This window comes from Ictidomys tridecemlineatus, chromosome 9 (genome assembly GCF_052094955.1).
Source record: "Ictidomys tridecemlineatus isolate mIctTri1 chromosome 9, mIctTri1.hap1, whole genome shotgun sequence".
NCBI lineage: Eukaryota > Metazoa > Chordata > Mammalia > Rodentia > Sciuridae > Ictidomys > Ictidomys tridecemlineatus.
Genome location: NC_135485.1, coordinates 5,697,377 through 5,720,923, shown reverse-complemented (window position 1 = coordinate 5,720,923; position 23,547 = coordinate 5,697,377). Strand labels below are relative to the sequence as shown.

Below are 23,547 nucleotides of genomic sequence, written 5' to 3'. Positions count from 1 at the left end.
AGAGCAAGTGACAATCAGAAACAACATGGGTCCTTCTTGACAGTCTTGGAGGGAGAGGGAAGAACCCCACTTTGTTGCTTTCTGTTTGGGATTCTGACCACAGCAGGTGTGTGTGTGTCTCTCTCTCTCTCTGTGTGTGTGTGTTTGTGTGTGTGTGTGTGTGTGTGTGTGTGTGTGTGTATGTTCTGTAAAGCATTTGGGTCCGAGATGGGGACAAGGTCTTCCCTTGCCCAAGCCACAGGTTGTCTCTGGTCCCAGAGATGCTGGGGTGAACCGGGACACACCTAGGAAGTGCCAGGACATATTTCAAGACTCTTCCTCACCTGCTCAGGAAGGCATCCAACAGGAAGCTTTGTGCTTCCTGGGGTCTGTGGCAGAGGCACCCTGAAGACCCCTGACCTCCCTGGGCTGGCCTGGGGGAGTCTGCCAAGAGCCTGGGTCCTCCAACGCTGTGCTCAAAGTCAGCTTCCCCCCTGCTGGAAGCCAGAGTAGCTAGAAGGAGCCACAGCTCCCCTGCATAGGGCATGTCCTTCTGGGGAATTTGAAATAGGTGCCCATGGCCGGTTCCTAGACTGGGCCTGGGGCTCAAGGCCCAGAGAGACTCTTTCTTTGATCTAGGTTTATTCTCTCGATTGGCTGGTGTTTCTCAGGGCCTCGGATCCTCAGTAACGACTTGGGGGATGCCTCCCCTGCGTCCTAACGGTGTCCAGCCCGCGGTCGCAGGTGCGGATAAGAGCAGAATACTCCGCGGCTGCAGGCACCAGCTCGGGCCCTACTCCCATTCTGGCCTCTTTCCCACATCCCTGCAGTTTTTCATCGGCCCGGTGAGTCTGGCTGGAGGTCTGCAAAACAGGGTTGTAATCTGGGCAGCAGCGACAGCGCCCCGCTCAGGGAGTGAGGGGTGCGGGTCAAGTGACAACCACCTCCATCTCGGTCCGGATCTCTCCTCTGAGCCTGGGATGCTCGGGCCGGCTGCGGCGGCAGCAGTCGGGGGACCTATGCCTTGTCTTTCGACAAGACCAGAGAAACCTTTCTGCAGGGCTCCCCTCGGTCGCACTAAGCTCACTGTTCTGAATAACTGCTCTCTTGCTCGGGAGGGCAGTCCCCATCCCAGGCACACGTGCTCAGCCCTGGGTGAGCCACACTCCGCATCCCGCACCGCGGGGAATGTGCCCCTCCTTTCCCATCGTGCCCCCTTTATACAGGGGAGCGCTCTCATTTTCCACCCCTCCCCAACTAGAATCATTAAGGAACGCAGGGTCTCTGCCTCCGCCCTCCGCCTCCTGGACGCCCCCATCCCATCCCTCCGCGCCACCCCTTCCTGATCCTAGAGGCCCCGCAGTACGGCGCGGCTGCAGCCGGCACCCTCGGTCCACCTCCCCTCTTTCGGGGGCTCGCTCCATCCCTATTCCCCTCCCCTTTCTCCTTCCCGCCTGGCCCCGGCCGCCGCCCGGGGTTGCGAAGCCCGCAGCCGCTCCCCCAGCGCTGCGCGCCCAGGCAGAGCCTCCCCTTGCAGCCGGCCTCCCCGGCTGGGGGCGGCGGGGTCCCGGGGGAGGCTCCGCGCCTAGCCCCGCGTTCCTTTGTGCGGCGGGCGCTGCGTCAGGGCGGAGGCGCGGCCGCGGCCACACGCACACTCACGCGCCAGCCCCCGGGGGCGGCGGAAGGCGGCGCGGAGGAGGGAGCCGCCGACCCAATCGCTCGCTCCCCCGCCCGCCGGCCGCGCCGCCTCCGCCATTGCTGCGCGCGGGAGCGGGCGACGCGGAGCTCGGAGCCGCTCGGAGGCCAGACCTGCGGAGCCGGGCGTGGGTGAGTGCGGGCCCCGTCAGGGACCGGGGTGGCCGTTCACCTGCCCGAGGAGCGACCTGGTGGGCGGGCGGGTCGACCGGGCTCCGCGGCCCAGACGAGGGACGACGCTTCCAGAGGGGCTGGGCAGGGGCGGCGCCCCCGGCCGGGGTGCGCAGGGCGTAGGGGTCGGGGCTGGTGAGGTGAGACTATTAGTACCCTCGCCTGCCGCCTCAAATCAGGCGGTGACCGCGGCGTCCTCGCGATCTCTCCCTGGGGGCGAGGCGGAGGCTGCCGTGCCCCCGACGGGACGGCAGGTGGGCGTGCGGGACCCGCCTCCCTCTGCCCTCCGTGACTCCAGCGCGGCCTTCCCTCTGCAGGCGGCAGCTTTAGGTCTTCGGAACGATGGTTAAGTTGGGGAACAATTTCGCGGAGAAGGGCACCAAGCAGCCGCTGCTGGAGGATGGCTTCGACACCATTCCCCTGATGACACCCCTCGATGTCAATCAGCTGCAGTTCCCGCCCCCGGATAAGGTAAGCCCCCCCCCCCGCCCCGCCGCGGTATCCCCCGCGCTGCCGGGTGCGCACCCCTAATTCTCCCCCATCCGCTGCAACAAAAGAAACGCCACGTGCGCTGGGGACTCGAAGTAGGGGAGGGCTTGGGCAGGCAGGCAAGGCCGGGCCAGGACGCCGCACCCACATGCAATTCTGGATCCGGTAATGTTGGGTCCTGTCTTAGAGGACACCTCTGTCCTGACGTGGAACTCAGCCAGGGAAAGGTCCCTTCTTGATGAGTTTTGTGGGCGTCTTCTCCAGGGGGAAATGCCCCTGGTCCCACAGTACTACCCAGCTCTGGGTCTGGGGTGAGATCAGAGGGGTGGCTGCTGCCTGTGCCTTCCTGTATGAAGCGGTTTCACCCTGCTTGGCCCTCTGAGGTGGGGAGTTGCCAGATGTGCCCTCCCTAGACGCCTGCTTCCTCTGCTTGTTGGTTTTGCCCATCTCTACCAGGCTGCTGGGCTGCGGGAGGGCGGGTGCGCTCACACTGAGCCTTCTCCCTCTTTGTTCCTTTTGTGAAATCTCCAAATTGGTGCCCAGGCTTACTCCTTGTTGGTGTAGCTGGGAACCGTCATTCATGCACCTTTCCCCAGGGCGTTGTTGCTGAATTTAAAGAATGCCCTCCTTTCTTGAGTGCAGCATCCAGTCTCTAGTATCTCTTTATCCAGTAAGGATAATATTTTGATGAGTTAACACGTAAAGGTTAATAGGGTTTTTAAGTCTAGACAATTGCATTGCAAAACTCAAGCCTAAAATCATAAACACAGTGTCTTTTTCAACTGTGCTGCTGCTCACACCCCACCCACCACCACCAGGAGCTTTCTCCCATTCCCTGAAGTGCTTTTACGTTTATTATCTCCCTGGTGAGGAGGCTCTGACTCAGGGCTTCCCGTTCATTCTGGCAGGATGGTGATTGCTGGCCACCGGCAAGGGTGGGGTGGCTGGGGAGGGCCCTGCAGTGGCCCTCCTGGTAGAGGCTTCCTTTATTCCCATAGCAGACCCTGAGAGGCTTGCTCAGCTTCCCAAAGTGGCTTTGCCTCCCTGACTATTCTCCATTGGGCAGCAGGTGCTTTAGTTCCCCATAGGGATCAGCTGTTGGTCCAGGTTGGGCTTTGCAGGAAGGGTAGGGCTGCCTGAGGCCTCAGCTTCGACTACCCCTCCCTATCCAGGGATCTACTTAGCAGAGCCTGGCCTCAAGCCCCAAGGTGGCCTGTGTCAGGAACTGTGTCCAAGCAGCACCTCTGTGGGGTGACTCCCCCCCACTTGGCCTGACCTCCTCTTGCGCCCTCAGTTTGCTCCACTCTAGAACTATCTGGCACAGTTGGCTTATTACGGGGAGCAGGGTTTCAGGCAGGTATGAAATTCTGAGCAACCCAAATGGTTGCCCAGGCGTGGCCTATGCAGCGCTGAAAGGTGCTCTGCTGTGCCTGCGAGTGTTCAAACAGAGGGGCAGCTGGCAGAGGAGCTCCAGAGAATGGAGTTCCAGCAGGGACCAAGAGTGGGTAAGGAGACTTCCAAAGTCCCAGAGGAGACTGAGGCTGGGAGAATTTATGAGATGCACCCAGGGTCACTCGGGGGAAGGCCACAGTCCCCGGTACACAGGTTTTTGGCAGCGCCTCTTGTTCCATTCCATTTGTAGTGCGATGTCCTGCTCTTGACCTTTCTCAACTCAAAACAACTGCTAGGTGTTGCTCACAGTTAGGTTGAGGGAGGTGATGTCATCTACTCCTGGTGACATGGCATCTGAGGGCCAGATCACACACAGAATCTATCCTGAAGAGGTGCTCTAAGTAGAGGCACAGCAGTTACAACAGCAGTGGTGGTCCCAGGGCTGGCTGCTGGCGTGTCAGGGACAGCCTCACCTGACGTTTGCTGGATGCCTGTTGTGCACATGTTATAGGGTGAAATTCCTTTCATGTCTTGACCACACTATGAGGTAACTACCATCAGTGTGCAGTTTACAGATAAGGAAATGAAGGCACCGGGTGTAGGGGACCTGCCCAAGGTCATCTAGCCTGTTATGGCGGGTGTAGATTGGTGCAGATGCAGATCCAGGTTAAGGAACGTTGACAGGTAACCACGCTGGACTGGGGTTCCACGGACTTCCTGGTCTGCATAGCCTCCCAGAGAGATAGCCTTGTTCTTGGCTTATCGGCCGATGAAGCAGCTTCAAGTAGCAAGTGCATGTTCAGGGTCACAGGGCTAGTCAGGTGTGACTGTGATGTGAGGATGGCAGGGTGACACTCATGTGCTGATTCAGGAGATGGGCAGCAGAGCTTTAAGGGGTGGGCACTTTGGCCAACTCAGGCTGGTGTGGGCTCTCTGGTGCTCCTAGGTGATGAGCTGTGTGCAAAGGAGTGAGTGGGGCAGCAGTGGGGGTGGGCGGCCCCCAGATCTGGGATCATGCCGGCACTGGCCACTTTCTCCCTGTCCTTTCTCTCCATGGCTGGCTTTCCGGGGTCCACAGCTCAGGCTGAGTCCCTCCAGCTGCTCACCTGGGACTGGCCATCCTGAATTGATGGATTCCTCTTGTTCTGCTCAATTGCCATGCAGAGCAGGGTGTCTCCCCCAAAGTATGGACCACCCAAAGAAGGAGCATGTTCCCTCGGTGGGAGCATGGGGCAGCTGGTTCTTTGCAGTCCACAGCCACTGCCAGGAACCTGCTCTGGGGAGTGGGGTTTGTGGACTAGAGACCTGTAACCCCGGTCCCATCTTGAACCTGTCTCCAGGGGTCCAGTGTGGAGGTGTGAGGAAGACAAGGCCAGGGAGGCCAGGGCTGGGAGGTCCCAGGGACGAGGCAAGGGGAGCCTGGGTCACCCTGAAATGAAGCTGGGGGATGCAGGGAGAGGGGCCGTGCAGGGCAGCGGGCAGGGGTTGGTGAGTGGAGACCAGTAGCCAGCCTGAGGCCTGTGTCCCCTGGGCTTGCTGCCTGCCCCTCTGTTGAATGTGTGAACCAGTCCTCCTGTGTGCTGCCTGGGGCGTGGGGTACATAAAGGCCCTTGGAAAAGCTGATGCCTCCTGCTCTCCAGGGGTGGAGGAAGGAGCCCTGGAGTAGGAGTTGGGTGTCTTGCTGCCCTATCCAGTCACCTGTCAGCCACCTGACCTTGGCCAATGAGCTTAATTCCTCTGCCCCTCGGTTATACCGTTTCCTTCCTGGGGTTGTTCAGGATTGTGAATGGGAGTTCCTCTGACATGCTGGCACAGAGGAGAGTTCCAGTAGGTGGTGGCTGTTCTCATTCTATTTTGTGGAGAAAGGGTGACTTTGAACATGACAGTTCCCAGACATACCTTCTCAGGGCAGCTGTGTCTGAGTGCATCAGGCCACCACTGACCCCTTGCTTCTCTGCTTCCCGGATAAGGTGGTGGTGAAAACCAAGACTGAATATGAACCTGACCGCAAAAAAGGAAGAGCTCGTCCTCCCAAGATCGCTGAGTTCACTGTCAGCATCAGTGAAGGGGTCTCCGAGAGGTTTAAGGTGAGTGTGCCCAGCTGCAGAGATGACTGCAGGGGGACAGTGACCTGGCATGACACCCTTTACCTGGACTGATCCCAGCTGCGCAAACCTAGCAGCTGCTGGCAGCCCACCAAGATGGTATCCTTGTGGCTTTTAAAATCTTTTCTTTTTCTTTCAAAATGAACATGTATTGTTTATTTTTATAACAGTGGAAAACCCACCTGTGAGCTTTCTTTTGATAAAGGTTATAAACCTATAAAAAAATCAATTCCAAACATTAAAATATTGACCTAACAGTTCCAGGAAGGAAGCGTGCAGCCCCTGTCATGTGCCAGACAGTGTACTAAGCCCTGGCCTGTGTGAGCTCATCTGAGCCCTGGTCCACAGGAGGCTGGTACTGACCTTGTCACCCATTTCACAGATGGGGAGGCAGAGCCAGGATCTGGGGCGCACCTGGCTGCAAAGCCCACATGTCCATCTTCCAGCCTTCTCCACCTCCAGACATGATGGGGATGCCTGTCCCAAGAGTCGGGGTTCTGGCTGGGAGGGGTGAGGAGGGACCTTCCCGACAGTCTGGTGGCAGGAACAAGTGGGATACTGATGTTCTGGGAGCTGGAAGCCTGCAAGAGAAGGTGGGATGGAGGCACTCACCCAGGTGTGAAGGGGTGGACCGGGAGACACAGGGGTCCCCAGGCCCTGACTCAGGTCCTATGGGCGCCCTGATCACCCCTTGTGGATGTGCGAGCAGTTTGCTCAGGCTGGACACAGGTTCCGGGCCCCCTTGCACATCGTCAGGTTTGAACTTAATGATGTGAATTGCAGAAGGCAGCCTCAGGACTGTCCCTGGTTAATGGATGAAGGGCAGCAGAGGCGGGTGGCTTCTCTGAACCTGCCTGCCTCTCGGGGCCTGCCTGGCGCGGGCTCCTGGCGTTGCCTTCTTCTGGCCTCTGGTGGTGTTTTCTTGGGTCAGTTTATCGAGTCCTCCCAGCAGTGCTCTTACCTCCTAATGGTGGGCTCTATTCTGATGGCTCTCTCTGCAGATGGGGAGTCAAGGCACAGAGGTCTGTGTCTGCAGGACCTGCTGGGGTGACAGGGTGTCCAATGTGCTGAGATGTTGCTGGCTCAGCAGTTGACAAGCCAGAGGTTCATGGCCAGGATCAGGATGGGCTGACCAAGGTCATCCCTTTCTTATTTTGGCCTGAGAGATTAGCATACGCCCTGTCAGTGGGCACTTGCCCCTGTGCCCCATCCCCATCTTGGGATTGGTTCCCACCGCTACTTGAGGCAGGAATGACCTCAGTGTTAAGGTCATGGTATCTGGATGTCTGAGCGGGTTTCTCCTGCCCCATTCAACCCTTCCCCCTAGCCCTGTCAATGTAGGTCCCTGTAGGCCTGGAGCAGTGTGGCATCTGAACGGCTGCTCCTTCTGTTGAGTGTCCATATGTGCCAGGCCATGTCCCCTCTGTTGTCCTTGGCTTGTGCTTTTCCCACAAGCTCACCTGCAGCAAGTCCCTAGGTCCCTTGTCTAAGGTGTGGGTGACGCACATCTGCCACCAGGGCTCTTGGCAGCCACGGCTGGGACTCTGTGTGGTTACTTGGCTCCTGTTGCCCAGAACCTAAGGACTCAGAAGACCTCACATGGTTGGTCCCTGTCCCCGTGGACTGGCTCCTGTGGCAGAAGTCCTGCCTTGCCTCTGCTCCCGCCTTCTGGGCTGCCGGAAGGTGCCGTGGGGTGGGTGCCCAGCACGCTGCTCTCCCACTAGCCCTGTGCTTGGTTTCGCACCAAGGGCGGCTGGCTGTCTTGCCTTTGCGGCCTGCTTCATGGCTCACACTGCACTGCTTACCCTTTATAGACAGGGGTCAAGTCCCAGCTGGTTGTAGGGAGGTTCTGAAGCCAGTGCCTTTCATCATGACCTCCCATGGCCTTACTCCAGCCCCGGCAGGAAGCGCCCTGCATCCCAGACCTGTCCCTTTCCATCTCCTTCCAGTGCCGGAGTCCCAGGTCCCTCCCGTCTCTTCCTGTCCCACTGCCCTTTGTAGCGAGGCTGTGCCAGCAGTTGACAGTGCCCGAGTGCTCCCATGAACAAGGCTCTAGTTCAAGGTCATTCTGCTCATTATCTGTTATCCTCTACCTCATGAGGGAGGCACCACTGTCATCTCTGTTTTACAGCTGAGGGGACCAAGGCAGAGAGCTTGCCCCCAGGCAGCCTGCTCTAGGCTGTGGCACAAGAGGGCACCTGGCTTTTCCTGTGGCTGGTTTCTAGAGGGTCTCCAGGTCATTATTGTGCTGCGGTTGTTCTCTACATCCCTTTCCTTTGTAGATGCGAAACTCTTCCTGGACTTGGGAAGCTGAGGCAGGAGGATTGCAAATTTAAGGCAAGGCTCGGCAACTTAGTGAGATTCTGTCTCAAATTTTTAAAAGTCTGGGGATGTGGCTCAGTGGTAGAGCACCCCTCTGTTCAGTACCCAGTACTGCGACAAACACCCCCCACCCTACCCCCATCCCAGCAAAAAAAACAGCTTTCCTGGGCACTGTCGCCTGTGGTCTTGGAGTTGCTTCCTTGAGCCGCTGAACGCAGGTCTCGCTCCCTCCCTCCCTCCCTCCCTCCGCACCCCTGCGGCCTGGGCTCTGCTGGGCTGCCCACTGTTGCCCTCTTGTCTCTGCTTCTCTCATGGGTTCCAAGTCCCTTCCTCTGGGGGACCGGGTTGGCCCATGTCTCTCTTTGGGTGTGTGCCCTGTGATCTGGTGTCCTGGCCAGGTCTAGGGGTGGTCTTGTAAGGAAAAGTTCCCTCAACTGGAGTTGGTGACCTTGGGAAGGGAACCAGGCCATAGCAACCCCCTGGGACAGAATGTCGGCTAGACGCTGAAGGCGCAGGGACTTCTTGGGGACAGACTTGCTCAGAGCAACCATGCCGGCATCACTCGCTGCCATCTCTGCACACGCTCAGTAACAGCGTGATAAGAAAGTGGGTGCCTCACGGTGCTGCTGGCTCATGTGAAGGGGGGCCTTGGTAAGTCCAGGGTCTCCCCACGGGGCCCCTTGTGTGTTGAGTGATCAGTGTTGGGCCGCTCTCTGAGACAGCCCTCTTTAGACCAGCCCCCTCCAAGTTCTCACATCAGGGCAGGTGACCTGCCCCAGGCCTCATCGTAAGGGACAGAATCTGGGCCAGGAGCCTTCTGGGGGCTTATTTGCCTGGCCTGCTTCCTGGGACACCCTAGCTGGGCTTCCTTAAGGGCCCCTCTTGCCTTTGCCTGCTCCTGAGGCCCTTTTGAATTGGGAAGGAGATTGTCCCTGTTCATTGCCACCTACAATGGCTGAAGCACAAGGGCCACCTCCAAAGCCTATTTCCCTGAGTGTGCTGGGGCTGCCCTTCTGTGAGTCGCCTGGAGTCCAGCCCTGGGTATGTGCATTTTAACCTGCTCTCCAAGCCACGCTCGTGTTCACTGGGATTGAACCTTACATCCTTCCAGAGGCACAAGATGGGGAAGGATCACCAGAAATGCTAGGAGCGCCTACCCTTCTAGAACATTCTCCCTGCCTTTTATTGCCCAGCTCTACTTCTGTTATTCCTGAATGCAAGTGAGGCAGGTGACTGCTGTGTGAGGCTTCAGCTGGTTTCTGAAAATTGGGTGTGTCTGTGTGTGTGTGCAGCACAGAGCTCCACCCACCCTGGCCTCTGTGTGTGCCTCACTGGGTCAGTCCCAGCTGGGGCAGGTTGGAACATGGTCCTCATTCTCTTGGTGCCCGGAGGTTTCTGTGTGGCTGCTCAGCTCAGCCATTGGCTTGGTTCTTTTCATCCGTGTGTGTGAATGGCCGGAAGGAGGTCCTGCCTTTCAGATGTTTAAGCAACAAGTAAACAGTGTGTCCCCTTTGTCTCTCATTTGTGTGGTTCAGGCGTGCCTGTCTTTATATACCTTTGGATTGCATCCTTGAAACGAAATGTCTTTTTGGATGTTACTTTATGATTATCACTCAGGGATTAATCTCTTGGCTACGAGGTTGCTAGGCTGGTTGCTAGGTAACAGCTAGTGGGGAAGAGCTTGGAAAGACTCGGCCACACAGGAATGGCAGGATGAATCACCCAAGGCTGCCCAGAGTCGAGGCTCCAAGTGGCTGGCGTCAGGGAAGAAGGCAGTCATTTAATTAATGGAGGGGTGTTTACAGTGAGAAGCAACACGGCCCGAGGTGTTTCTTCAGCCTCAACATTTTTCTAATGTTCTTTCCTTCTTGCTGATGCAGAGCAGTGTGGCACGTACTGGAGGGTGGGGCACTTCTCAGGGCCCTCCCTCCATCTGGGAGGGCAGAGGGGCCCTAATTGGGCAGGCTCCTAGGAGGCTTTGTTGGGGCTGCTGGGATGCAGAGTGGGGACTTGGCACTCTGTACCCGCTCCCTGTGCCTGTGGGTTAAGGGTTTGAGTCATGAAGCCACCTTCTAGGTTTTAAGAGAGTCCAAGGTCAGCCTTGCACCTGAGCCAGCAGCTCCTACGCCCACGGGTCGTTGTGGGGTCCGTGTCGAGGAGTCAGGAGAGGCCAGGTCTGATGGTCCTGGAGTTGACGATCAGGCCCCCAGTGGGGATGTCCCTCTGCATCCTGTCTCAGATGATCCCATGGGCGGTTTGCGTCTTCTCCTGTCCTTGATGACCTTCAGCTTCTCGGGTGCCAGTTTGTTTTCCACACTCTCCAGTAATCCCCTGGCGCGTTCCGACATGCACTTGTTAAATATTTATGAACGATGACGCGTTTTCCTTGGCACTCAGCAGTGTGTGGGGAGGTGTGGGCCCTGCAGACCCCAGCCCCCCGACCTTCAGCTGGGGGGCCACACATCTTGCAGGATGTGGCTGCCCACATCTGCACTTGCAGAGCCCCTGGGCTCCCGGTCCAGCGTGGAGTGGGGGCTTCCTCCAGAGCCAGGTGATGGCGTGGAGCTGTCTGGGGAGGCGTGTCTGCGTTCACTTCTGTGTGGGTTGCTGTAAACGCTTGACGATGGCAGGATTCGTCTTCCTTTTTCAGGATTGTTGTTGGTCCCGCGTTACTCAGCAGAAGCGCTCCTTGCTCCCTCCCCCAAGGGAGGGGGGACAGAGAGCCAAGGAGGAGCCACGGTGCCATCGACCCAGCGCCCGCGCAGGCTCAGAGCTTCGCGGTGTGGCTCACTTGGGGCTGCCCTTGCTGTCCCAGTTTTGTGGGTGGAGAGTGAAGACCCGAGAGGCTGAGGAGGGCCCAGCCACCCAGTAACCAGGAGTCAAGGTGGGGTCCAGGCCCATGTGTGTTTGACGTCAGTGGGACTGTGGGTGGCTCTCCTGCTGCAGTGTCCTGGTCTCCCTAATCCCCCAGATGGATATGGCCTTGGGAGGCCTCCAGCAGCTGAGGATGCCCGGAGCAGAGGAGGCAGGGAAGCCCAGGGCTGCAGTGTCTGGTCTGCGGAGCGGGCTTTGCTGTGTTGGCCGTGGCTGTGCCTTGTCAGCCGAGCGGCTGTGTCGCTCACGCTGTAGCCGGCCCTTCTGTGAATGACCGTGGAGGAGCAGTGATGATGGCAGTGGCCATGGACTGGAGAGTGAGCAGCTGGGACGGTGTCTCCTTCAGGCCCACAGGCTCCTGGCAGGTATCCTCGCTGCTGTGGCCCGGAAGTCCCACAGAGCCCTCCTGCTCTCCCTGCTCTGGCCTGGGCGTGCCTGCTCATCAGGACCCCCACAGCTCATCAGGACAACCCCAGGTCATCAGGACCCCCGCAGCTCCTGTCACCCCAGTTTCCTGCCCGCTTCTCCAGCCCACTTAAAAAAATTGTGTACAGTGTCCCTTCTGTAAAAGTCACCACTCTCAAGTGTACAGCTTAGGACGTTCAGTGCATTCCGTGTTACCCGACCATCGTACCATCTGCTTCCAGAACATTTCCTCTCCCCAAGAGGAACCTGTTCTGTGAAGCCGTTATCCCCACCCCACCAAGCCCCTGACAGCCACGCCTGTTTTCTGTCCCTGGCAGTTTCCCTGTTCTGGACTTGTCCCATAGTTGGAGTTGTACCCTGTGGTGACCCCTCAGGTCTGGCCTCTTTCCCTTGGCATGATGTTTCAGGGTCCGTCTGTGTTGTAGCAGGTTTCAGTACATCATTCCTTTTTGTGGCTGAGTAATATTCTGTTGTATGGATGGAACCATTTTGTTTATTCTCATTGGTTTTTGAATATCTGAGTATTTTCCACCTTTTGGCTGTTGTGAGGAGTGCTACTGTGAACATTCATGTACAAATTTTTGTTTGAACACCTATTTTCAGTTCTTTTGGGTATTTACCCAGGAATAGGATGGGAGTTGTGTGGTGATTTTATAATTATCATGTTGTGGAGCTGCCACACGGTTCCCCACACAGGCCGTGGGCTGTGAACAAGGGCCGTGGTTTCCCCACGCCCTTACCGTATACGTTGGATTATTCTTCCTTCCAGCCATCATGGCGGATGTGAAGTGGGGTCTCATGGTCTGGATTTACCCTTCCCTGAGGCCTGACGGTGCTGCCTGCCTTTCATGCCTGTCGGTCATCTGTGGGTCTTCTTCAGAGACATGTCTGTCCAAGTCCTTTCTCAGTTTAATTGGGTTGCCTTTTTGTTGTTGAGTTGTTTAGAGTCTGGATACTAAAAGTTTTGCAAATATTTTCTACTATTCTGTGAGTTCTCTTTTCATAGTTTTGCTAGATCCTTTGAATCACAAAGTGTAAAAATTTTCTGAAGTACATTTTTTTCTTTGGCTGCTTGTGCTTTTGCTTTCATATCTAAGACACCCTTCTGAACACAAGGTCATGAAGAGTTATCTCGTGTATTTTCTTCTAAGAATTTTATGGCTTGGCTTCTATACAGGTTTTTGTTAGTTTTGAGTTGATTTTTGCATATGGCATATGGCATAAGGGTCTAGGTTCATCCTCTCACATGTGGATATCCAGTTTTCCCGGCACCATTGTTGAAGAGCCTTTTTTTTACCCTATTAAATGGTTTTGGTGTCCTTATTGAAAAGCAGTGGACCACGGACACCGTAGTTTTCTGTCTGGATTTCCAGCTCCAGCCCATCTCTGTGTGTGCTTATGTCTGAACCATGCTATTTTGATGACTGTATCTTAGTAGTAAGTTTTGAAATTGAGTTTCACAGTTTTGTTCTCTGATTTCAAGACTGTTAGTGTTTCAGATCCATTGCTTAAACAAAAGAAAAAGAAAACCAAGGCTGTCGGGTTTTGCAGGGGATTGCTCTGACTCCTGGCTCAGGGGGCAGTGTTCCAAGGAGAATAGGAAGCCTTTTAACACCGTTTGCCTGGTCCTCCTCCTTCCCTCCAGCCATGTTGGGTCCTTTCCCGTGTGAGATCCCTTTGCTTGTTCATGCAGGCAGTAGACTGAGGAGGGATGAGTGGCACCTGAGCCTTCCTGCTAGTGCATATCACAGAAGCTTTCATGTCACCCACACTGTCACCAAGAACTTGGGTAGGGGTTTTGTCCTCTGTCCTTTGAAATCAGGTATTACAAGATCCTGTTTAGTGTGTTAAAAACAAAGGACACTCATAGCATAAGTTTTTATTGCAATATTTTGATAACAGTGTTTGAAGAAAAGGCGTTTTCTTTAAGTGTATGTGAGTGTGTTAGGCCTAGGAAACATGCTGAGAAGGACTTGTGGACTCATCCCCTGCCCGGACTTACTGCCTGAGAGGTAAGTGCGGAACGCAGTGAGCCCTGCACCAACCCCCTGCTCCAGGTTCTTTCTCCACAGGAAAGAGAAAAGAAAGGCCATGTCACTACCTTGGTCTACAGGTGACTGTAGTCGCCTGATTCCTTCTTATATACCCATTATTATTAGACTATGTTTTTCATCTAAATTTGAAACAAGATGAAAAGCTGAACAGTTCTTGAGTCCCTGTAGCGTGGTGGGCCCGGGGCCTGCCTCTCATACCTAAGAGGCACAGGTTGGAGGGAAGGGCCTGCTTCTGGGGAAATGCCCTCTCACAGGCCTGCCCTGACCCTGGCCTCGAAGTCTAGCCCACCCAGAGTGTGTGTTTTGAGGGAGTGGTGTGCTCCAGGCCCCCTGGAGCATGGAGGGAGGAGCTGCCCTGGGTCTGCTCCTTCCCATACAAGATCATTTACTTAACAAAACCAAGCTGACCAGCACCTTTTGCAGACAAGGCTTAGCTTCTGTTCCATGTGTCTGTGTGGAGCTGGATCCCGGCGTTCTGGGTTGGGCCAGGTGGCAGGGGATGCTTGGGAATACTCACTGGGAGACAGGTTGCCTGCTGTCCCCATTCCTTCTCATTCCTCACTGCATCTTCAGGAGGACCTGCTTCTGTGCCAGACGTGTGAGGCCTGGTCCTGCCCTCAGCTCATGGGGGGACTTGACAGAGAGGTGTGCACTTCTTGGAGCTGCTATAACAAATCACCACCAGGGTGGCGCTTCAGATGGCATGCAGGACTTCTCCCAGGGCTCTGTTCCTTGCCATTTCCTGTCTTCTGGACTCCTTCACTCCTTGGCTTGTGTTGCTTTTCTCCACCTTCAGATCTGCAGTGCCGCATCTTCTAGCTTCTGTCCTTGCGTCCCTGCCCCTTTGTAGGATCATCTCCTTCTGCGAGGACATAGCATGGAGAACTCACCTGGGTAATCGGGAGTGTCCCCATTGTGAGATCCAGCCTGATCACATTGGCAGGTTCCAGGTGTCTCTGTCCGTCTCCTGCTGCTAAACAGGATCTTTGAAACTGGGACACTCATAAAGGAACTCAGAAGGAAAGGAGGTTTATTGGCTCCTGCTCCTGGAACAGGGGGCTGTCTCTGTCCAAGGCCTGCTTGCTGTGTCATCCCACAAGGGAGGCAGAGGCCAGAGAGAGCAAGGGAAAGGAGAGGAGCACGCCCTTCCTGGTGAACCACTCCTGCAGGGGTGAGCGCCCTCAGATGGGAGCCCTGGGCCTCTCTAGGCCCCACCTCCCAACACTGTCGCAGGGAGTGCATTCCCAGCATTTCCAGGCCCCTAGGGGTTCGGGCTTTCCCATGATAGTCAGTTGAGCCCCGTTTTGTGCCAGCCATTTCTCCTTTGCATGGCCTGGGGCCCGCCTGGTGTCCTGCTGGCTGGTGTGAAGGTGCCTCCTTTTCAGTGACGGGGCCTGCAGCAGGGGGAAGTGTTGGATTATGGCCTCCACCTGCCCTTTCTGAGGCTGCAGCACTGTGTGGGAGCAGGTCCTGCTGTGCCCCACTGTATGCCTGACAGATCTCCTGCTTGTCCCACCATGCACACAGGCGCTAGGCCAGCGCCCCCTTCATGGGATGGGGAGCTTGGGGTTGGGACAGTGGCCTCCCCATGTCACGGTGTGGCTGAGTGGGCCTCCAGCCCAGGGCCGCCCTGCTCTTGTTCTCAGGGGGGAAGTCTTCCGAAGTTGGTTGGGAGATGCAGTGGCTGAGCTGGGGCTCGCAGACTCACGGTCATGGTGTGTCATGTGGAGACAGCCTCCGAGCTCCAGGCCTGGGGAATCCTGGATGTCAGGTTCAGTCATTTGCCCTGGGTTCCAGAATATCCCTCATTCTCATGGGAGAGGGGAGGGAGGTTCACAAACGTCTCCAAACAGGACACAATTTATTTTTGTTGAATCAGGAAAAAAAATGGATGCTTGGGTGCTTGGTGCCTGCATGTGTAATTGGTGACAACCGAGAGGATGGCACGTTCCAGGGCCTTCTGGAGGCTGCTGACCTAGTTAGGGCTTTAAAGGATGAGGAAGGAGAAGGCAGCACAGCCTGGTATGCAGGGACAGGTCAGGGTGTCAGCGACAGGAGTCATCTTCAGGGAGGTGAGCCAATTCTGTACCCCCTAAAGTAGCTCTCAGTCCTGTGGATGCCACTACAAGGCTCCACAAAGTGGGGGTGCTTGGAACAATGGAATTGCATTCTCTCATGGTCGTCCTTGAGGCTGGCAATCTGGAATCAAGGTGTTGGGGGCATTGCTCCTCCTGAACCCGGCAGGGAGGACCCTTCTTGCCTCCCCTAGCTTCTGGGGGTGCTGGCCATTTGCTTGGCATGTGGGTGCATCCCTTTGGTCCTTGGTCTTCACAGTTGCTTCCCTGGGTGTATTGTCTCTGTGTCTGTTCACATTCCCTGTAGTGGAAGGACGCCAGTCAGATTAGATTTGTGCCCTTAATGGCCTTGTCTTAACTAGACTGCATCTGTAGAGGCCCCATTTGCAAATAAAGTCACGTTTGCAGGTACTTGGGGTAGACTGTAACTCTTTTTGGGGAACACATTTCAGCCCGTAAGAGGGGTCCAGGTGCTCTCAAAGCCTGCCAGCCCTTGTCATCCTCTGATAAACGCCTACAGGTGTTTCCCCTTCGTTCCACAGATGCACTGTGGCCTGAGAGGCCAGGCCCCTGCTAGAGTCATGGTCAGCAGCTTGCAGAGCCAGATTTAGCTTGGAGTGGTTGAGTGTAATTCTGGAAAGGCCCCTGACTCACTCCCCTTTCTTAGGCCGTGATAACCACAGGGGTCCCCTGCCACTGGTGAATTTATAGACCCCAGGGGAAGGGAGGGCCTCCCTGCCTCAGGATCTGCGGAGCTGGCTGGAGCAGCTTGTTTTCCATGCCCTCTGTCCTCTCCCCCAGGCTCTGTCATGTTTCTTGCTCTGTGAGCGGGTGGAAGCCGTCCACACAGCCCTGCAGGGGGCTGGGGTCATTTTAAAACCTAAACAGACAGTGAAGCTGACTCCATGTGGCTTCCAGATCAAGGGGGCAGGCTGGCAGCGGCCAGGGTGGGCACGGCCTCTTCTCTCCACCTACTTTCAGTTGCACAAGATAAAACAGAACATGAAAGGCCAGAAAGAGGCCAGTTGTATGGAAAACCAGTTCTCCCATAGCCCACCTTGAGTGACACAGCTCTGCTGGTGGGGACTGTGGAGGGGGCAGGCGATCCAGTCCCTGGCAGGGTGGACTCAGGTGAGGCAGCACTTGGGGTGTGGAGGGCCGCCTGGGTGGACAGCCCACTCTGCCATCTGCGTGACTTCAGGGGATGACAGTGGTGACAGGAACATCAGTAAGAACACACTTCCTTATTGTCCAGCCTGCCCGACACTATCCTCAGTGTCCTCTACAGTGTCCACTCCTTCACCTTCCTACTGTCGTGGGAAACCATCCGTTTCCAGGTAGGACAGGGGCCCAGGCAGCAGCCAGGAGCTGGAGCTGCAGGGTGTGCTCCACAAGCCCCAGCATGGCCAGCAGGGGGCCGTCACTCACCGCTCTAGGCAGTGGTCCTTCCTCCTCCAGCACACTCTGACCATTCCTCACCAGGCTCTGCTCCCAGCCCCCTGGCCTGTCACATGCTTGTCTGTGGCCTGCAGCCATCGTCATACCCCAGCTAGTGCCATCCCCACGGGTATTGTGGGCCTTGAAAGCAGCCTGGCTGCATTCTGTCTGTGTCCCTGTGCCAGGCATGGACTCCATATGCAGTGTACCTTGTCCAGACTGACTGGAGTCTCTGGGCCCTCGGGGAACGTGACAGACCCAGCGAGGGGTCACAGAGGTGGGTTTAGTGGGAGAAAGACCGGGAATTGGCAGGACTAGAGAAGGAAGGGCCTCCTTAGAGTGGAGATTTCCTGCTTCCCGGGGGTCTGAGGGGCTAATTCCTAGGTGGGAGGACAGAGGGGACATATCTTATTCAAGTTGCAGTGGGTGTGACCTGGGAGAGTGATGGGAGTCAGAGTGGGATTTGGCAGTCATGGGTGTGACAGGTGGCTGTGTAGGGAGAAGCCTGGGGTCCCAGGAGTCTCGTCGCTGCCTATTCGGCCCTGGGGAGTGGTGAAGTGCGTGGGGGTGGCTGAATCCAGCACTGGCATGGACAGGAAGCTGGACAGGAAGCCCGTCCGCTGTGGGCTCCTGTGTAGGGCCAGCTCTGCAGAAGCCAAGGCCCCAGCCAGAGATGCCTGCAGCCAGATGCAGGCCCCAGACGGTCTGAACTCCGGAGATTAGGAGCCCCGGGAAGTGGAGGCAGGGGTCCCACAGTAACCATTTCAGCTCGTCATGGGCGTTGGTAGCCTCAAGTGACTGGAAGGTGGGGGAACTGGTGTCCATGTCACAGGTGAGGAGACTGGCTCAGAGAATCCCAGGGTTTCTGGAGCAGCACAGAAAACTTGCCCTGGTGGGTGTGAGTTGGCTTAAAGGGAGCACAGGTGTTACCACAGGGACTTGAGTTCATGGCTGGGCAGGTGAACGTGCTGCTGGTTTATAACGCTCCTTTCCACACATCTCTTCTCCTGTGACCCCAGGCCGCCATAGTATCACGTGGACCCAAGGCCACTTCCTGAGCTGGCAGGGTGCTCTGCTGAGGGTCTACCCAGAGGAGCTGGGGTTGCACTTGGATCCCTTCTGCAGCCTCAGGATAAGCAGGGTCCCTCAGTTCCCTGGACCTGGGGGCTGTGGGGCTCTGTGTGTGGCCAGCAGGAGGAGTGCCAGCAATGTGGCAGCTCCTGGCCACCAGCACTGGAGGTGGGAAGCCCATTCTCTGTGCACTTTAGACCAGTGTTTCCGGCGCCCTGACTGCACGTTGGCTTCCCGGGCCCATACCTTGGCTTCCTTCCTGCCTGTCCAAGGAACCTGGGAGACAGCTGCCCCTTTGCTTACCCAGGCTGGGGAAAGGCCACATCATGCCCTCAAGTTGCTAGGCTCGCTGGCACCCATGTGAGCACCTTTCAGCTCCATATGCAATCCCATCTTGTGATATCTTGCCCCACGCCCTCCAGCTGGGGCAGGTGTCCCACCTCTGTGTCCCCCATCTGCCCACTATCGTGTTTGTTGGTAAATGCTAGATGAGCACCTACTGTGTGTCAGGCCAAGCCAGTCTAGGATTCAGCAGCAGCAGCAGTGAGAAAGCCAAATCCCTGTCCTCATGGACACTGAACTGCAGGAGACTAGAGACCAGAGGTGACGGGCCATGGAGGTTTTGACTTTCCTGCTTAGCTGGTCCCAGTACAAGGACAGCTCGGTGTCCAAGTGACACTGCCCCAGCACTGAGCTCAGGGCTCAGGCAACATCTGTGGAGCAGATGCTTTGCCAGTGGCAGATGCCCCAGCGTGTGACCGCTGGGGGCAGTGGGCACAGCGTCCTGGCCCACTTCTTGGTCATGGGTCTCACTTGCCTCTGAGCCATTTGAGTGATTTGAAGGCTTTGTCATATCTATAACCATAGTTCTCAGTGCAGAGGCTCAGATACTAAAAACAGCAAACTAAACCTAAAGGTAGGGCTGGGTTGTGGCTCAGCAGTAGAGTGCTCTCCTAGCATGTGTGAGGCCCTGGGTTTGATCCACATAAAATTAAATACAATAAAGAAAAAAAAACCTAAATGTGACACAGGGATATTGTGAAAAATTGAAATGGAACAAAATGTCATCCAGAGAAACCTGATTCTTGGACCCCACCCCCAGCTGCACTTCCTCAGGTTCCTCCCCCGAGTATCCCTGGGCACTGTCACCATCTTCCCAGCTAACCTGACCTCCCGCCTCTGCCCGCCCACCCGCAGGTCTCCGTGCTGGTCCTCTTCGCTCTGGCCTTCCTCACCTGTGTCGTCTTCCTGGTTGTCTACAAGGTGTACAAGTACGACCGCGCTTGCCCTGATGGCTTCGTCCTCAAGGTAAGGCTCCACTTCCCCCCAGAGGCTGTGGGATACCAGTGTGCCTCTACTTCCGATGACCTTGGGGCTCCTCTTGCCAGGAACAGGCCCTAGAGCAGCTGAGGCCTTGTGCTCCATACCCACGACAGTGAAAGCCTGGAGAGTTGGCAGGTGGCCAGAGGGCATAGCTGGACCAGTAGGAAGTGCTCAAGGTGACATTTCCCTCCTGTGTCTTGCGCTGGGACTGGTGGAGAGAAGGTTGGCTACAGGAAAGAGGGGTGAGGCCCTGCCCAGGTCACCTGGGTGCACACCAGCCCTCCTGGCCTAGGTTGCTCTTCAGGTGGCTGCAGGGCGGCTGGGCCTCTGTGCACATTCCATTTCCTTGTCATTTCTCTTCTGAAACTAGCTCTTCACCTATATAGGGGACTTGCTGTGATTTCTGATCTTTATTCTTCACTGTCCAGTGAGCTGGTAGAGTCACTGTTCTCCAAGGAGCAGGGTGGCATCTGATCTTTACATTGTCACCTAACTGGTGGCAGTGGAGTCTGTCCATCTGAGGAGAGGCAGTAGCTATAGCAGCCCAAACAGGGGGCACACTGCAGCACCCCTGGAGCCGCGGGCATGAGGGCATGCTGCTGAGATTCACTGCCGTCCCACCCTTGCCACCACCACCTCCCCAGATCCTGTGGTGGCCCTTGAGCTCTGCCTGCCCGTCTGTGAGCTGGCAAAGCAGGTAGCACCCAGCCTCTGCAAAGGACAACACAGCTGCCACTTCTGGAGTGGCCTGGGCTCAGACTTTCTGAGTGAAGGCCCCAGCCAGGCAAGGGGACCAGCAGGGCTGGGGTCAGCAGTGCCTCCTGGATGGGTGTTCTGTCCTCCTGGTGTTCTCGATGCCCAGCACAGCCAGTCAAGCCTGCATTGGGGCCTGATGGTGCCCACCTGCTGCGCTCTCCCTGCTGCACACCCTAGGCATGGTGGCCACTGCTTGCAAGAGCGGGAGCCCACCCGTTCAGGCTCACTGGGCCTCCAGGTTTGCTCAGGTGGGCGCTTTTCATGACCACCATGTATCCATCCCTCAACATGTTCCGTGCTCAGCCTTGTGACAGCAAGCACAGCCAAGCCATGTCAAATGAACCCATACCTCGAAGGTGACGTTACAGCAGGAGGCCCTGGCTGGGGAAAGCTCGTTGCGGAGACTTCGGCTCTGGCAGTGGTTCCCTTGCAGCTGACTTCCAGGGCAGGTCCCAGCTCACATTCTTGTCTAAACGAGCACCCCATCTTCCCCCTTGAGGACACAGGGTGAGCCAGCAGCACAGGGGAGCAAAGCCTCCTGGCAGTGAGTGCAGGTGGTCAGGGGTACGTTCCCGTGGCCTGAGAGCGTTGGCTGAATTGAAAGGATTGCCGGTGGTCAGTTCTGGACAAAAAACCCCAAAAAACCCAGGGCTGACCTTTGGGTGCAGCGTACCACAAGGCCCAAGGCTCCACTGTTGGTCTTACTTTCCTGTGTGATAGAGACATCCATACTTTGGTTTATAAGATTTGTTAGATTTGTTATTCTCACCCAAAGTCCAGGCTGGAAAGCAGTGATGGATTTGTAGTCATCGGACTTCCCTACCTCTTGCTGTCCTTAGCCCCCTGGGTTTTGTCCTTGGGGTGGCAGGAGATACATGAAAAATGGAGGGCATGCAGCTTCCCTTTAGAGCCCACCCAGCCCAGAACTTGCACCTGTCACATCCATTCAAATCCCACTGGCCTGAAGTTAGCCTCAGAGCCTTACCTGGCTACATGGCAGGCGGGGAAATGTAGCTGTTGGTTGGGATGCCCCCTGCCCTGGTCAGCTTTGGGGAGAATGTGTGGTGGAAGACAATTAGCAACATCAGTGCACCTTCCCCAGGGATCTGTGCTGTGTGCACATGCCTACTGCAACCCCTCCTGGCCAAGTCATCCAGCATCAGTTGTGACTGGGGCAGTGGTTAGTTGGCTTCTGTCCTGAGTAGCAGCCAACTCATGTGCAGGATCTGAAGCCTTCAGGGCTCTACACTCCTGACAGTTTGATGACTGCTATACACTGTCTTCTTCCAAAATGCCACACAGCACCACAGGGGTTTTCAGCCATTATGAAACCCAGTCTTGGATGTCCCAGTTTTGTGACTTATAGGGGGCAGCTTCCAGCCTCCACCCCTCTGAAACTGCTCCATGCATTCCTGCTTCCCTTGGGGTCACAGGCCCACCCACATCTCCTACTGGGACCTTGACAGCTGAGAGGCTGGCCCTGGCCCTTCTGCAGGCCCCTGCTCACTCTCTGTGCTGGCCTGGTTTTCCTGCAGTCTCCCGCTCCAGGGCCTCTTCTACGTGTGCTCTGTTCTCTGCCTCAAGTACTTGCCTGCCCATCACCTGAGCAAGACCTCCTGAGGACCTAGCCCAGTGCCCAGGGAAACCTTTCTCACTTCCCTCCCTACCTTACTTGAATTGGTTACTTCTGGACATGTCAGAAGGGTCATTGTTTTCTAGTAGGTGTCCTGCGCACCCTCCCCCCACCCCTGCAAGTGCCCACGTAAGCAAAGCACACAGTGTGAAATCTCTGGAGAAGTAAAGCCTGTGACAGAAGCTCAAGTGCCAGTCTGACATGGCACCTACCAGTTAATGTCAGGCTTCTGTGTGGTCGTGCTCCCAGGGCAGGACTTGTGTCTGTTGTGGCCCATCCTGGTACTTATCCCTCCAGGTTCAGAGAAGGTGCCGTCACAACTGTGGGGCATCGACTGGGGGATACTGGCACCTCTCTTGCACCCACGCCTGGTCTCAGTAGCCTCTTGTCTTGCAGAATACCCAGTGCATCCCAGAAGGCTTGGAGAGCTACTACGCGGAACAAGACTCCAGCGCCCGGGAGAAATTTTACACAGTCATAAACCACTACAACCTGGCCAAGCAGAGCATCACCCGCTCCGTGTCACCCTGGATGTCAGTGCTTTCAGAAGAGAAGCTGTCAGAACAGGAGACTGAAGCAGCTGAAAAGTCAGCTTAGCAAGATGGGCAAGTTCCTTCCAATGTGTCACTTGAAGATAACAAAGGGACTTTGAGGGACATTTCATTAAATATAATTACTGATAATTTAGAGGTTACTCATTTACGGTGCAATTGCTTCTGTTTGCTAATGCTGCTTTGCAAATAAAACTTGCTGCCGACCACCCACGGGCATAAAACCAAGAGCATATCAGCGTTGCTTAAAGAGCTCTGGCGCTACTTTTTATGCTATGGGTTCTTAGTTTAGCTCCATCACTGGGATTTACTGGATGCTGTCAAAAAACAAATTTAACCTGGATGTACAAGGGCGTTGGCCTTCAGATACATAATGCATTTTGTGGAGTTTATTTTCAAAGCCACCTTGTTGTGTGCACACCTTACCCCATAGCCATATCTAGAGTGATCTCTTGCTAAGAGCAAGTGCTACTTCAGTTTCCTCACCCCCCAGCTGATGGTGCCACTGAGGACAAGAGCACCAGGTGGCAGATCTGCACCAGGTGGTTCTTAGTACGGCTGGGTCCCCTCTGGCTCTGGCATCTTGATAAAGAGGGACCACTGAGTGGACATGTGAGGTTCTCTTCAGAGTGCATGGGCTGGGCAGAGGAGAAGGGGGGTGGGAGGAGCTGGTCCTGGGGTTGGGGGCTGCAGAACTGCCTTCCCGTGGGTGGGCTGTCTGCTGGTGATGTGCTAAATAGGAAAGAAATGCTCTTTTGTTCATTTCTATTATGATCAATTTGCACGTATGGTCCTGTATGCAAGTTAATTTTTACAAGTTTGCTGGGTAGGAAAAGTGAAAATTTAATTGCTGGTAAGCCAGGGCTACTTTAAGCTTTATTCTTGGATAGATATTATTCCTTGATATAGCAAACAGCTGGGGGGCACTGGTGTGGCACCCTGCAAACCTGACATTTCAATCCACAATCTTTGTAAGAAAATTGTTTCAATTTGAATCTTGACATTAAAGTATATCTTTACAAAATTGCCAGTTAGATAAACTACATGTGTAAGACAATTAAATGGAAAAAAAAGATATCCACAGATGTTGCTTGCATGTTATTGAGTGTGTTGATTCTGGTGGGTGTGTCAAGTTTCACTGGTTTTTAGAAGAGCAGAAATAAATGGCAAATAGTGCGAGACCTGTTGCAAACA

General features: G+C 55.7%; 2 protein-coding genes across 3 annotated transcripts in view; one reads left to right on the top strand and one right to left on the bottom strand.

Moving 5' to 3' along the window:
• Positions 1 to 23,547, bottom strand: part of Stx18 (syntaxin 18) — a 145,132-nt gene that overhangs the window by 11,206 nt on the left and 110,379 nt on the right. Inside the window, exon 13 of one of the 2 annotated variants that reach the window (XR_013425684.1) lies at positions 6,195 to 6,412. The gene's annotated coding sequence lies outside the window, so the exon portion shown is untranslated. Of the gene's footprint in view, positions 1 to 6,194; positions 6,413 to 13,317; positions 15,884 to 23,547 lie in introns of those variants that run through there. The other variant, XM_078021025.1, reaches the window with a different exon arrangement.
• On the top strand, positions 1,508 to 23,430 carry Nsg1 (neuronal vesicle trafficking associated 1). Its single transcript, XM_078021030.1, has 5 exons — positions 1,508 to 1,806; positions 2,163 to 2,316; positions 5,697 to 5,813; positions 19,288 to 19,398; positions 22,199 to 23,430. Exons 2-5 carry the CDS (start codon positions 2,188 to 2,190, stop codon positions 22,397 to 22,399), a joined length of 558 nt encoding a protein of 185 aa, XP_077877156.1. The 5' UTR covers positions 1,508 to 1,806; positions 2,163 to 2,187; the 3' UTR covers positions 22,400 to 23,430.